General features: G+C 42.2%; 5 protein-coding genes and 1 pseudogene across 6 annotated transcripts; all 6 read left to right on the top strand.

The window, feature by feature from the left end:
• Positions 1-57: 57 nt before the first annotated feature.
• Positions 58-1,233, top strand: TEOVI_000670600 (leucyl/phenylalanyl-tRNA protein transferase, putative; the record flags this gene model as incomplete). Its single annotated transcript, XM_067223234.1, has 1 exon — positions 58-1,233. One exon carries the CDS (start codon positions 58-60, stop codon positions 1,231-1,233), a length of 1,176 nt encoding a protein of 391 aa, XP_067079335.1.
• Positions 1,234-2,068: 835 nt separating this feature from the next.
• On the top strand, positions 2,069-2,938 carry TEOVI_000670500 (chaperone protein DNAj, putative; the record flags this gene model as incomplete). The annotated part of the gene is made up of 1 exon (XM_067223233.1): positions 2,069-2,938. One exon carries the CDS (start codon positions 2,069-2,071, stop codon positions 2,936-2,938), a length of 870 nt encoding a protein of 289 aa, XP_067079334.1.
• A 972-nt stretch (positions 2,939-3,910) lies between these two features.
• On the top strand, positions 3,911-4,471 carry TEOVI_000670400 (reticulon domain protein; the record flags this gene model as incomplete). The annotated part of the gene is made up of 1 exon (XM_067223232.1): positions 3,911-4,471. One exon carries the CDS (start codon positions 3,911-3,913, stop codon positions 4,469-4,471), a length of 561 nt encoding a protein of 186 aa, XP_067079333.1.
• A 2,580-nt stretch (positions 4,472-7,051) lies between these two features.
• On the top strand, positions 7,052-8,401 carry TEOVI_000670300 (uncharacterized protein; the record flags this gene model as incomplete). The annotated part of the gene is made up of 1 exon (XM_067223231.1): positions 7,052-8,401. The coding sequence occupies one exon, from the start codon at positions 7,052-7,054 to the stop codon at positions 8,399-8,401; it is 1,350 nt and encodes a 449-aa protein (XP_067079332.1).
• Positions 8,402-9,861: 1,460 nt separating this feature from the next.
• TEOVI_000670200 (uncharacterized protein) lies at positions 9,862-12,405 on the top strand (the record flags this gene model as incomplete). The annotated part of the gene is made up of 1 exon (XM_067223230.1): positions 9,862-12,405. One exon carries the CDS (start codon positions 9,862-9,864, stop codon positions 12,403-12,405), a length of 2,544 nt encoding a protein of 847 aa, XP_067079331.1.
• A 917-nt stretch (positions 12,406-13,322) lies between these two features.
• TEOVI_000670100:pseudogene lies at positions 13,323-14,858 on the top strand (annotated as a pseudogene). Its single transcript has one exon. A coding segment is annotated over exon 1 (1,536 nt).
• Positions 14,859-15,081: the final 223 nt, after the last annotated feature.

Raw genomic sequence — 15,081 nt, 5'->3', positions numbered from 1 at the left:
TTTTTTTTTTTTGGTTTTGGTAGGCGCGAGGGACTTACTGCTTGACTTCTTTAGGTAATGGATGTGTGTGGTTTGTCGCATGCTAATTGCATCGACTTTGTTGCTTCAGTCCCTTTCTCCATTAGTAGCTGCAGTGCTTCCGGTTGGGTTTGCGACGAACCGTCGCAGCAGCAGTTCCCGGTTAGTGCGAAACAACTTATCGATGAAGAGGAAAAAGTGAAGTATCGGGCAACACTGTGGGCCCTGTTTCCTAATCGTAGTTATGACATATGTTTAACGTTGAATGGCGATAGTGACGAACACTTGAGTGATGCAAGGGGCACATCCCCTTTGATAAGAAGTGAATCTACAAAATATTGCTTCTCTTACAACACATTACCGCTCGGATGTGGTATTCGAGATCCCGTATCATTTATCTACGATGCCACAATTCTTTGTCGCAGCGACTTTTTGGACTGTCTATTGGCGCAACCCAAGGATTATATGTTTATATACCTTTCGAAGCATTGCCTAAAGGAGTTAATTGCGAGACTTTTCTATCAGACCCTCTTCCCACTTCCACTGTCCCAGAGTCTTGGCCTTTGCTCACTCCCCAACTACCGACAGGGTCGTTACTGTTTGGATTTGGAAAGGGAAGAATACCCCTGGTTGAGGAACAAAAAAGTTAAGCGCCTTGTATCTTCCGGCCTTTACTCCGTTGCGGTAAACCGCGACCTCAGCAATTCGTTGCGGACAGCACAGGAATATCACTTACAACGATGTGGTAGCACATGGCTTAATGATAACTTCATAGAAGCACTTACTGATATGGGTGATGATAAGCAACTAAATGTAGGTATACTGGCAGTGGAACTTATTGAGGAGAGCACCGGCACTGCTGTTGCTGGTTGTTTGGGGTTCGGCATCGGCTCAGTATTTCACGATTTCACGATGTTTACTTGCCAACGCACCACTGAGAGTTATGGAACCATCATCACGAAAGTTATGGGCGCTGCATTGCAAGCTTGCGGGTATAACATGTGGTACTGGGGGGACAAAATTGAGTATATGAAGCAATACGAAGGGAGTTATGGTGCTCGGTTCCTTGGAAGGGAAGAATTTCTGCGGCGGTGGGCCCTTTACCGTGATAAAAAACCAAAATATTTTGTAGGCGATTTTCTTCGTGCAGGGAAAGGTCTCTTAAGGAGCTGGAGCGCAACACTTTCAGATTCCAATGCTGTTGTTCGCTGTTAGGTCGTTATGGTTTGTGTCAATAGATTTGACCTTATTTTTCCTTCAATGTATGTATTGATTTATTTCTTTATTATCATTATTATTATTTTGCTGTTCTTTTCTTGAGAGGTAGCTCCCATAACTCCAATGCTACCGTCGGTGGATGAGACATGCTGTTGCATGCTTCTTGTGATTTTACTTTTTATTATTTAGTTTCTACACTGTCGTCATTTATATGGTGTTGCGCTCTCCAGGTTTCGGCTAAGAAGACTAAATCATTTAAACCCAGGGGAAAAGAGAGTGGGTGGGGAAGGGAGAGGGATGGTTTGGGTGATGATGATGATGATTATTATTATTATTATTATCTTGTTTTTTTTTAAATGTTTGTACTAGTTTTATTCGCACACATAAATGCGTGTGTATCCTATCTTCGATAGGAATGCAATCCTAAGAACGAAAGCGAGGATGTATAATTATGCGAATATTCGAGTGAACTTACGCGACAGTTGTTGCTTCCTTGTTATGGTGGATGGTAACCAAAATAAAAATATGGAGATTCTGATGTGTGAGCCTGAGCATAAATGTGTCGGTGGCCACACTTCGACCTGAGTAAAAATGGTAAATGACCTTCCAAAGAGGTGCGAGAGCAACAAAGTCTCGCCTCTAACTCATTTTTCTTTCAGTTTTTGTTACTCGAACCCTGTTTCTCTTATTTTGCTTTATTTTGCCTTATTCTGTTTTGAGTTTCTTTCCTTCTTTCTTTACTCACATATTTCTTCCTTCATATCTTACATTACGTCCTTCAGGAAGTGTTGTTGATTAGTTCCAACCCCTCTATTAATATTAAAGCGAATGTATGCCATTGTTTTGTAGTTCTACCACCTTCATGTTGAAAGTCCGACGTGCTGCGGTTAAAACATGGAAATGCTTTGCTTTTAATGCATTCGTGTCCTCATCAATGCGGTACATTAGCTGTGGTTTCACGGCAGATGACAACAACAAATCGAAGTCATGTCCATTTGATGCATTGGGTATTAGCAACAATAGTGACATGACAACAGTGAAAGCGGCGTATCGAAGCAAATGCCAAACGGAACATCCGGATGTTGGAGGAACGGAAGAGGGGTTTCGTCGCATCCGCTGGGCGTATGAGTCGTGCTGTGAGAAACTTGTAAAGACGGGCCCTCGCTCTAACAGTGAATTTGATGGTTCCTCTCATGAATCGTCATCAAAACAAAAGGATGATGAGGGCGATTATACCCATTCTTATTACCGGTATAAATCTAAGGATGAAAGATATCATGAACAGAGACAGATGTTTTATTATCTCTTTTCCTCAGCGGAGACACGGAACGATATTGACAATTTACTTTCTAAGGCTTTACGCAGTCATTGTTTTGATGCTATCGACGTGAGTGAACCCCTTCGATTATCTCTTAGGAATTATCACCGTGTGACGGGTTATGGCGAGCATCATTTGACCAGTTGTTTTGCAGCCATGGAACACTGGGAGGAATATACACAGCGGCGTGCAGATGTGACACAATATCATATAATGTTAATACTTTATACAGATGGACCGAAACCAGGCCTAACTGCTCAACTTATTAGTGAAGGCGTAGAGGCCATAATGGAACAGATGTGTGTTAAGGGTATTGAATATGATGACTGGTCACTGACATTAGCTCACAAGGCGTACCGTGTTTGTCCATATCCATCCACGTGAAAATATTAGTGTAAATACATGGAAAAAAAAAATAATAGTGAGAATATATTTGTTCAGGTTGTTATTCATCGAATCTCCCAAATTTGAGATTAGATGAGACACTAACGTACTGTTGCATGAGTTTCCGTTATCCTTTCTCCCTTTTAGTCCTCGCGAACACACGCATTAAAGAAAAAAAAAGGAAGAAAGGCAGCGCAAATCGTCTGTGTTATCGACATCCTTCTGAGGACCGCAGAATTGATTAGCGCGCATGCGGACATTGCTATATACATATATATATTTTTTTACAAGTGGTTATTGTTTGTATCTATATACAACTGAATATTTGTTGCTTATATATTTTTGTATATATATATATATATATACGTGTGTGTGTAATTAGCGGGTTACCGACAAACGGAACAAAAAAGCTTTGACAGAGAACTGTTACAGCATGTTTTTGAACTCATGTCCAGTGAATCATAGTTGTGAATGCTGATGTGCTTCAATGCACTTCAAATGAAGTAAGTAGGCTCATTTCGCCTACCATGTCAACTTTTTCTTTATCTATTCACCCCTTCCGTATCTTTCTTTCTCTCTCTCTCTCTCCATATATATATATATATAATTTATTTTTTTATTCCTAAGTTATGGATGAGTCGAAGAGGGGCGTTTGAAACAACTATGCAATACATTGCTTTTTTTTTTTCTTCGCTTCGGTAATACTTGTCATCTCGTGTTTCGTTTCCATTGAACCGCTTGCGTTTTCTCTCCTTTCGTTAAACTGTTCTAAACACGCTCAACCACGCAACATACTGGGGTTTAGGTTCTCAAGCATCCAAAGAAAAAGGAAAAAGAATTAAAGGTAAGCACGCGGAATACGGAGCTTTATTTAAAAAAATAAAAAGGTTTCCTTTTAAAGGTGAAGAACAAGAGCGTCTGAACAGCAGATTAAAGAAGGAAAAGGAAAAAAAAAACACAGAAAAGGAAATCATGTCCTGTTTCCTTTGCAACCAGCTAAAGGGACTGACTCCATGGGAGGTTTTGTCGTGGCACCGCCCCACAGCAACTGGTAGCCTCTTTGCTGTGCTACTCAGCACTATTTTATTCTTTTGGTACATGAAATATACCGTGGTAACTTTTCTCTGCCGCCTCTTGCAAGTCCTTTTTGCTGCTATGCCGCTTATGGGATTCATGAAATGGGGAACTTATACCAATGATGATATTCAAATGATGGTGGACCGTTTCGCCGATTGCTTCGCACCCTACGCCGTTTTGGTGTTACAAAAGATCTACGATTTGGTCACATGGAGGGACAGGAAGCAGTCTGGTGCAATTGCTGCACTTACTGTTGTGTTGGCCATTGTTGGGAACTACTTTTCTGATATGGCTGTTCTTGGTCTTATCGTTACACTACTCTTCACTGCTCCTGTGGTGTATGAGAAGAACAAGGAGGTTATTGATAATGCAACTGCAGATATCATGGCTATGGCTGAGGAGCATTTGGGTGCCCTCCGCACAAAAGTGGACCAGTTGACAAAGAAGAACAATTAGAGAGGACTGGTATCGCCGTTGAAAATGTAGGAAAACGACAGGGAAAAGGAAATGAGGGAATTTTGATTGAAAAATTGGCGCGGAGGAGAAGGAAGAGAAGAAGAAGGGGGAAAGGAGGTTTACTGCCGTCTCTACAAACAAGAGGTGATTGGATTGCTTCACAATTATGTGTTATAATAACTGTTTTTGCTCCCTTGTGAATTTGTTTATTTGGTTGAACTCTTCCCTCTAATTTCGACATCTTTCACACCTTCCACTCCACTCCACTCGCGAGTCGTATCAGGTGGGCGGGGACCATTCAGCAGCGCGCGGATTATACAAAGTTGATTCTTTGCGATAATTATTTCTTTTATAGCGTGGATGTGGCAAAGTGAGTAAGAGGAAGAGGAGGAAACGGAAGAAATAGAAATGAGAATGTGGATGTTATATTGAGAGTGTTCTCAAGTTACTGGAGAGGCAACAGCAATGGGGCTCTGATAGTGAAGTTAGTTGATATCAATTTTGAATGGCCGTTTCTGTCCGGTGGTTTCCCGCTGTTTGGAAATGCCATTTAGCGTCCCTTTTGTTGTGATTTTCTGCTTCCATCAAGTTCCCTTAAGGCAAAATATTATATTCCCATATCTCCCTGTAGAGGATTGCTGTATTGAAGGGGAGCGGGAAGGGTGACATTTCCCCCCTTTTTTGGTGTTTGTAATCCATTCAATTCCTGTTTCATCACTGGTTGGCGGTTGGTTTAGCCTCAACTATCTCCCAGTCGTTTTCCTTTTTTTTTAATTTTGTCAACGGTTCTTTCGTGTGTGTAGCCCTCCCTTTTCATTTTGTTCCGGGTCTTTCTTTTTTTCTTCTTTTTTGTTTCATTCTAACCCAACCATTTCTTTCCGTTTGAAGTGCCTGGCCCTTTCTCTGACTGCAGCATGTTCTATTAGAATGGAACAAAAGAATATATACATATATGTATATGGCAGTACATTTATTACTTCATTATACTTTTTGTCCGTGAGTTCTTTTGCATATGGGCGGAAAGATTTTTTTTTTGGGGGGTGTGCCTTTTGTCCCCATTTATTTCCTTTTCGAATTATTTCTATGATTACCATATGTGAGGTTGAAAGTGGGGAAAAACAGAATTGATTTAACGGTAGAAGAGTGAGTGGAAATGGAAAGGTAGTAGTCGTGAAGTACCAAAAAAGAGAACAAAAAGGATATATATATATAGAGAGAGAGAGAAAGCAAAAAGAAAAGAGAAAAAGAAAGGGAATCATCCGGAAAAGTTGTGATATAACTTCAACACGGCAGTTACTTCCTCCCCCTTTTCCCCTTTTCTTATATGCAAAAATAAACTGACGGGAGACCTATTGATTTTTTTTTGACTACTCCGTGTGACTTTCTTTTCCTTTTATTTTCTTTATTCTTCACGACAATTTCCTTCCCTCTTATCTCCTTCCTCCTATTCTGCAACCATCGTGGTCACCCCTACTACTATTATTATTATTATTGTTATTCTCATTTATAGTCACTATCATTTATTACCGGCAAATGAGTTCCTTCCGAAACATAAGATCGAAACGATGACGATGTGAGGAGGAACTGGAAAAGAAAAGGTGGAGGGTTGAAACGAATAAAGAAGGGAAAAATAAAATAATAATAATAAGCAGAATGAACAGAGAAATAAGGTGAGAAGGGAGTGTGAAACAGAAATGAAACAGAACAATAAAATGCACAAGAGGAGAGAAATGAGGGGAAAAATTGGGATGAGCGGACAAAAAACAAAAAAAATGAACAAAAAATAAAGAAGGAAAGAATGAAAAAAGAAAAAAAAAGAATCAGGCGTCGAAAGAATGAAGGGAAGGGAACGATGTAGAGACGACCAAACAATTTCAAAGAAATCAAATGAAAGGAAAGGGAGAAACAACAGATGAGAATAATGTGTGGGGTGAGGCGAAGAAGAAAAAAGGATAAATAGAGAGAGAGAGTGAGGGAAGGAACTCTTTTTTTTTTTCGTTAGCAAGAACAAAACAAAAATAAAGAGGAATCAATAAGATGAAATAACCTTCCCACGTCCTTTCGCCTCATTCAAGTTACTCCTGTTCATTCCGAATGTGTTGAGTGTTTTTTTTTTCGCTCTGGTGCTGTCCTTCGTGTGTGTGCGTGTGGGGGGCGAGCTCTAGTTTCTTTCCATATCTTTATTTATTTATCGATTTATTTATTATTTACTTATTTTCTTTTGTGTTTTCTTCTTTTTTTTCTTCTTTATATTTTTTTCCACAACGTTTTAATAAAATTAGTTTGTAATGACAAAGTAACTTCAAAAAAGGAGTAGCGGAAGTCATTTACGCAAATTAGGATATATATACATACATATATATATTTAAAAACTTCTTCATTATCCGATACTATTGACGATAGTGATTTGATTTAAGATCAAGGCAATAGAAAATCCCCCCTCTTTCCCGTCGTATCACATAGTCTAAGTTCGTATTAGTAAAACCATTGTTAAGATATTGTTATTATTATCGTTAATATTTGCCTGTTCTTTTCGCGGTAAGGAGCAAATTCATTGCCTTGCGTGGTATTGGGCCCGATATGCCACTGGAAAACAATAGCAACGGTGGTAGAATAGAGACGAATGTCGTATGTGTGGCTAGAAGTGGTGAAGATATTGAAAAGGGGTTTGAATTATTGGATGAGAGGAAAGTACAACTTCTTTATGCACGTTTTCCCATTGGAAAGGGGACATTCAAGCGCAACAAGTTTATCTCAGTGATGTTCATCGGACCCGAGTGTGGGAATGTGAAGCGTGGGCGGTGCCTCACATATATGAATAGCTTTCGCGATAAATTAAAGGGATCAGCGGGTATAACAGTGACGGAGAAATCTTCTCTTTCACTTCATCATCTTGTCGAGCGCATGCGGACAGTATTCGTCTCTGATTTGGGGAACTTTTCCATAGCACAGATCATAAAGGAGTTCCAGCAACGGATTCAGGAACAGGAAGGAAGCTTTTATTTTAGTTTCCCACCACATCTCGGTTCTGTGGAACTTTCGTCAGTTAGTCGAGGTAGTAGAGGAAGCATTGATATGGAGTATGGTGATGGTGATGATGGAATGACGAGTACGGATTCATTAATGATGGAGCACTCCGTACCTTTTTCCACTTGCGTAGTATCGGGGACTGTGGAGAGGGTACTTAACGCAGTGCGAAACCGACTTGGTTCACTGAATTGGGTGACATTCGCAGCCAACCCTGTTGAGTTGTGCTTAAGGAATGCGGGAAATGGTGGTGTGTATGAACTTGTGCGCAACCTACCGCATACCTTATGGTTATTCGGCCTATTTCGCATTACATTGTGTGTTAAAGGCCACCGGATGACACGTGTAGTATCCTTTCAGTGGATTGGTGATCAGCTGGGGGCGGTTCCGCGTGACTCGTATAGTAAGGTGAGCCCAATCATCGAAAGCATTCTGTCTCCATTCCAACATGAAGTGTATCTTGTTGGTGCACAGGATCTAAATCCCAACGACATCATTGAGCGGTGCTATCGCGCCTTTGAATATCAAATGCAAGAGGAAACTTTAGAACCTGTGGATTTCTCTAACTATGGTGGCTTTATAAACTGCAGTGCATTGCAGGAGGCGAAGAAGGAACTACGGCACGTAGGAAACGATGCAACGACACCTGAAAAACATCTAAAGGCAAAACTGGGTGTGATGTACCGTACTATTCTGGAAGAGGAAAGGGACCAAATGGATCAGCCGCTTGTCTTCACTCGTGTTGGAAAAGTACGTGAAGGGAAACTGAGGATTCGAGAGATCACTGGAAACTCAGCCACTACGCTCAAACATGAGGAGGGTGCCTACGATGCCGAGGAAACATTGAAACTCATTAATAGGAATGAAGGAGGTTTGATATGGGGAATATTTGAGGTGCGGTAATGGCAACAGTTCTCCATTTGCGCTTCTTTTGTGGTGTGTCGTGCATGAACGAAACTTTATGGAAGTGCGGTGTATTTGTATGAAGATGTCAAAAAAACAGATTCCTTTTCGAACTTAACGGGCATTAAGCCATTGAAGTCTATATATATATATATATATATATGTAACTATTTATGACATCACTGTTTTTTTGTCAGTGTTACAGCTGTTGTTATTTTTGCTACCTGAGTGAAAACGGTTGATTCTTTCTTTCTTTTTATTGCACACTTTTGTAATAATCCTCGTTTGTTTTATTTATTGGTTATTCCTTACACAAAGAGAGAGAGAGAGAGAGAGAGATCGTTAAATGTTGGTTAACTTTTGTTGTCACCTTCAGGTCCATCATATAGATGCACATAAAGTGCTTACGCATTCGAATGGCTAATTGTAATCGTTTCAGCGTGGTTTCATGCAAAAGGGTGTGTCCAGAATCTAATATCTGTGGATTTGCCTCTTTTTTTTTTCTTCGGTACAAACGATCCATAGGTGCAAAAAATAAAATAAAATAAAAAGAGCGGTCGGGTGTATTTTTTTCTTTTTTAAGAAAAAAAATATTAGTGGGAAAGGGTTTAACTATGCCGTTCTTTATTAGTGACTCGTTTTGACGTGAGTTCTTTATTTATTCTTTCTGTAAGCGAAACATATGCTTCATTGAGTGTATATATGATGTTGCATAATGACAAATAACGCTTCTTTTGAAATAATATTAAAATGACAACCCATCGCTTATTTTTTTCTTTTTTCTCGGATTGTCCGCGTCATTTTTATGCTCATCATCTCCATACGTTATCTTTATTTTTATCTTACCATTTTTTAATATTTTATATTTTCCCTTTTTTCACCTCTCTCTTGTATACATATGCTCTTGTAAGCGTGAACAACTCTCCCGCCGTTACTATAATAATTATTATTATTATAATAATTATTATTTAAAACTCCTTTCTTTCGTTGAGAAGGTGGTGAGCTTATTTTCCTTTTCTTCTTTTCGAATATGATCCTGTAGTGCTATCGTATTATTTTTTTTAAAATTACGTGCACTTAATACCATCCAGAAAAAAAAATGCAGATAATGTAACCACTGTGTTTTATTTTTATTATTTTTTGTTGCTATTTAACCTTGTTTTACTTTGTCTCGTTTCTTATTCATATGCTTAACCGTTTCCTTCTCGCTTTGCTTTCATACCGTTTGCTTCTTGTTCCCATATTATGATTGCAAATGTAGTGTTGCATAGAAGGAGAAAGGCGCTTCCAGAGGGTAACTCCGCTCTGGGCTTTTGGGCAAAAAAGGGGGAAAGAAATATCCTTTTCTTCTTTATTCGTTCTACCTCCCTATTTTCCCTACTCAACCCGCTAAACTTGAAACTTTCTTCATAGGAAATATTGCACAGGAAGGTGCGGGAAAAGCCGTTTCTGTTAACATCATGGAATCCTCCGTTTATTCTGGTACAATGCCAGTTAAGGGGGTGTTGTACATGACATCACCCTGCATGCCGTCAGCGGCACTGAACAGTGGAATGCATTTGCCCACCTTACCATATAACCCGCTTCTTCAATCCAAACGAGGAACCGCAGCCTGGCCCGCAAATCCAAACAACTTAGGAGTGCTGCAAGGTGGGCTTAAGGACACTAAAAGTGCTTTAAATCGCCAAAAGACGGCAGAAGGAGCAGACACTGGTACCAACGACGCAGCGGCCGCATCGGGTAACACCGGCAGCCGCAAGGGCATCCCGATAAAAGAACCCGTCAGGGGAAGGACGGGGAGAAAAATTGTTCAGCCGCTCCCTGGTGAAAGTTCGAGTAATCGCTGCAGCCCTCGGAAACCCGTTCAAGGGAGCGTTGAAAGTTTCAAATCCCTTAAAAGTATGCTGTCAAAGTCTACGGACACTAAGTGGGGGGCAGCAACTACATCTTTTCTAGAGACTGGCGGCGGCATGGCACAAACAATGAACTCCTTTATGTCTTCTGGACGAGATCCACCGCCTCTTGCTACAACGCTGGCGCAGTACCTACAGAAAGAAGTAAGTGTGGCCGTTGATGAAGGAGGCGTTTGCACAGCCCAAAGTCGCCTTCGACCTTTTCGTGAGGCACTTTTTGTACTCATTGATGCGTTCCCCGCGTATAGCCAAATCTTGAACGATATTATGTCGGCTTACGATGGTGTTATTCAAGAACAGGCCGCAATGCTAATTGAGTCTATGAATGAGCGACAGAGACAGGAGCGTGTGGTTGCTCAGCGAGGGATGGAGGTGCAAGAATTGAACTCAACCATCACTCGGCTTACTGCAGAACTAAAAGAGGTACGTGATGAACTCGAAGATGACGGTGACGACGAGGTAACAGAGGAAGGAGATACGGCACCTATTGTGGTGCCTCAACCAGGTCGCCGCTCATTGAAAGGTTTCAAGAAAATGGAAAGGAATCTTCTTCGCGCCAATGCAACGATACAGAAATTAGAAGAAACCAACAAGGATCACCTTGAGAAGGTGCTTGTGCTGATTGCCGCCTTGCGGGAAAGTGACAAGCGAGCGAAAAAGGTAGAGAAGGAGTATCAGGACCTGGTGAGCAAGGTTGACGAACTGAGTGAGTTCAAAATCATGGCGGGTGAAGCTCAAAGTGAGCTTGAGGAGTTCAAGGAAAAATACAGCCAGTTTATCTCCATTACCGATCACAACATCGTGAAGGAACAACTGATGGCTGAACTGCAAGCAGCCCAAGCCGCTGGTCGTCACAACCGTCGGGCTGCCGCTGTTAGGGGAATGCAGGTGGATGTTATGGGAAGGAAGTTTAAAGCCATAAAGGAGGAAAATGCGCAACTTCTTAATGCAGACATTCAGCGCGATGTAATGACTCCTCGGCCCAAGTGGGATGAAGTCCATGAAAAGGTCCCTGCGTTGAAGGAATACGTCAAATCTGTCCGAGCTCTCCCGCTTGAAGGTGACGAGGCTATAACATCTGTGGTTCCAGGTATGACTGAAACGGTGCTTCAGGTAGACTTCCTTGTTGAACAGATCCACTCCCTTTCGAATGAAGTGGACAGACGGGCAATGGTTCCCATGAAAGTAGAAACACCTCATCCCCCCATGATAGGTCGGTGTCAGAATAAAAACAATCCGGTACATCTGTGCGCAGCCGGCGTCGTGCCCTACGTTGAGTTGGATCAGATGACAGTGCTTTCAATTGTTCACGACTTCTTCTCCAGCACACTGGTTGAGCACCCGGACGTTCTCCTTCCCACAATCGACGTCCCAAAAATCTACTTGCACTACCTTAATTCTGTTATTGAAACAAGGCCTGGGTTGGAAAAGTTCACGCAACCGGAGCACCTCGCCATCAACATGGATTACATTGCGCGTAGCAGAGAGCGGTGCCGACCTTCACTTAAATTGTTGACGGGAATTTTGGATGGCATATACCCGAGTCGACTGGCGTGTGATGTAATAGCTATCATTGAAAATGTGCGAACGGAATTGAAGGAACTTGCTACGGCGCAGAAACGGTCACGGCTGCGTCGCACTGCTGTCGCTGACTGCATTGCACCTGTTTTACAATTGAAAACAGAGAAGGATGTAGCCCTTTTAAAGGAGGCTTTGGGTGTCGACACAACTCACGATGTGGGAGGTCTAATTAGTTTGAGTGGGAAGTTCATGTCCACCTTCTTCGATCAGGAATGTGCATCCGCCATTTTATTCTACTGCAACTTAATTGAGCGCCTCACATTGTACTCGGAGCGTGTGGACCAGGAAGGCGGAGTGAATGTAATTACATATGACAATGTTAACAAAGCGATCATGGAAGTCGAGCCGCTTACACCGAGGCCAGTGTTGAGGGAACTGTCCGAAAAGTCAATGAGCAAAAGCACGTTCGCAGACATACATGCCGCACGACTTCGTGACATCATTAGCGTTTTGGGTTCAGCGCCGGTGATCCGTCGGTCGCCACTGCAACCGGAGGGATGTACGCTATAGTGATAGCAGATGTTTTATGTTTTATTTTTTTAGTTAGACAAAAAAAAGAGAGAGTAAAAATGAAGTCCTTGCGTTGTTGTCTCCCCTGTATTTTCTCTTCGGAGTTTTCGTGCAGCAGTTCGTCTTGTTGGTTATGTACATGTATGATTTATACAATTTTTTTTTTCCATACCCTTGGTGTTTGCATTAACAGGTTGCTTTCTGTCAATTAGTTATTGGGACAATGAAGGAAGAAGCGAGTTAATGTGCTGTCTATTTTTGTATGTTACTTTTCATTTCTTTTTTCGTTGTCTTGCAGAGATGAGCGTCCTTCCGGTTAACATATTTGCGTGCCGCTACAGAAAATGTATATGTGCTTCTTTTCTTCACCATTCATCTCTCATTTCACTGAAGGTTATTTCAATGAAGCTGATGATTTTGTCGTTAACACGGTTTAGCCGTCATCAACTTTCGTCGCCATCGATTCAACATCACAGTTGGTGAGGCAATAAAGAGTTGTAGTAGAGTAGAGTATTAATCGGATGCAAAAGTATTTGTGTTCATTTATGTGTGATTGAGTGAATGGAATGGTTGTGGGAGGAGGTATCCGGCACGCAATTCCTTGTCTCATTATGTTGGTGTACAAACTAAATACTGAAGAGGCGTTTACTCCTACTATTATGTTTGTTTGTTTGTTTCGTTTATTGTAGGATACACTTTGGACATTAGTGAGCCTCCACTGCAGTTTCCTCATGAAGGGGTTTGGTGATGGTTGGCGCACGTTGGGAGTACACAAAATGAAGGGGACGCGAAGTAGGTGAAGCACATCGTGATGCGATACTCTAATGAAGTGGAAACCCCTTTTATTATGATTGCAAATATCAATATTAAGCAACAGCAGATAATAAATTGGTTCACTTCCTCTGTTTAACATCACAATGGTTAATTCCGTCTTCTTTTCTTTTTCGCAACATAAACACGTACAATTGGTGATCTGTCTGAATGCTTGCCTTTTCTTCTCCGCTTTCTATATCTGCATTTCTCTCGCGCTGTTTGGAAATATACATCGGATACTGGAAGCACCCGGAGTTGCACTTGTGCGGATGTTTGGTCCTGTAGACGATGCTGAGAGAGTTGCCAACAGCGGCTCCCAGCAACACGGGAGGCAGGCTTCAATATCGTCACCAGTACCTTCAGGTTATGCTCAACCAAGTGACCGTAGGGAACAGTTTACTCCGGTGTCGTTTGGCGGGTCTCAGGCTAATATTGGAAGTCTTGGAACGCCGAATATGTTCCGCAAAATGCGCCGCCCCTCCAGCTCAACGAGCTCGCGCCGCTCCACCTTGCGTTCCACCCCAGCCTGTACAGTGTCTCATGAGCAGGCCATAGACACAACAAATGTGGTGCTGGTTGCGACCAGACCATTATTAAAGACACTGGCCCGCACCTGCCGGCCGCATCCCCCATGGTGTATCGGCATGAGTGTGCCAGATACAGTAACTGAGGAAGTGAGGCTATTTTCATCATTCTTACGTCCAACAGCATTGGAACTCTACTGTTACGAGGCTGTCGTCACCTCAGTCACGGCTATGTTGCGGGAGCTATGGCCGACCGCGGAGCTGCATCCGATGTCAACAACGGCTGCTGGGTTACCCCCGCTGAAGGACATGACACTTCATTTTTATGCCAAAAACACGGTTGTAACACCCGATGCAAAACAGTACACGCAGATGCACCTGCAGAGTATCACCAATAACGCAGGGTTCCAGTTGGAATTTTGCTATGACTATCGGAATGTGATGTGTCTACTACTTACTGACAGTCGGTCCGGTCTGCGAATGAACGTACGATATGGAGCTGAGGCATGCAGGGTGGAAGTGGCATCAAGGCTTTTCGCCTCCGCTGTCGCGTCGAACGAGGCATGTCGGCAGACGTTTCTCCTCCTCGATGCTTTACTTAGACAAAACAAAATCCTCGATGACACAGGCACGAATCCGGAAGCACTGAATAGCGAAGCAGTTGCCACAATGCTTGTAGCTATTTTTAATTCATACGATGCCAACGACACACCTGACACTGGCAGGTTGCTGATGGATTTTTTCCTCACGTATGGGTTCTGTGCAAATTTTGACATGTTTTCTCACTCTGTAACAGCACGTGGCTTGAGAGAACCAACGAGTAAGGTGCACCCCAATGCGCAAATAAGCGTCTTGGATCCCAGTAACGAGGGACATAATCTCACTTATCGGTTGGAAAAGGCGGCCCACTTGCAGGCTGTTTTTAATTACTGCTATACGGCGATCTCTCAATTTGCGCAGGTGGAAGAAAGGCAGCTACGTGCACAGTCTGTTCTCTCAACTATCATAGGAGGTGAGTCGTATTGGAGCCGCGTGCTGCAGCTCTACCATGAAGGAATTTCCCCATATTTTGAAGTGGTAAACGAAAAGAAAATCTTCCTTATTCGAGCGTTGTGAAAATAACAACAAAGAGTTTGAAGAGCAAGTGATGTCACCAAAACAGGTGAAACAATTACAAGTAAAGGAGCGTTTAATACAACAGTTGCTCACAGGTCAGAAGTGGGGCGCTTGAAACAATTTTGTACCGAAACACACCGCCACAAAGAGACGAACAAAAAGTTTCCACAACCTCTTTATGAATGGTAAGGCAGTTGGAAAAAGAAAAAATTCAGTCACTTAG

This window comes from Trypanosoma equiperdum (genome assembly GCF_001457755.1).
Source record: "Trypanosoma equiperdum strain OVI genome assembly, contig: ctg_1806, whole genome shotgun sequence".
NCBI classification, from domain to species: domain Eukaryota; phylum Euglenozoa; class Kinetoplastea; order Trypanosomatida; family Trypanosomatidae; genus Trypanosoma; species Trypanosoma equiperdum.
The sequence above is the reverse complement of the archived record's forward strand: the minus strand, read 5'-3'. Positions and strand labels throughout refer to the sequence as shown.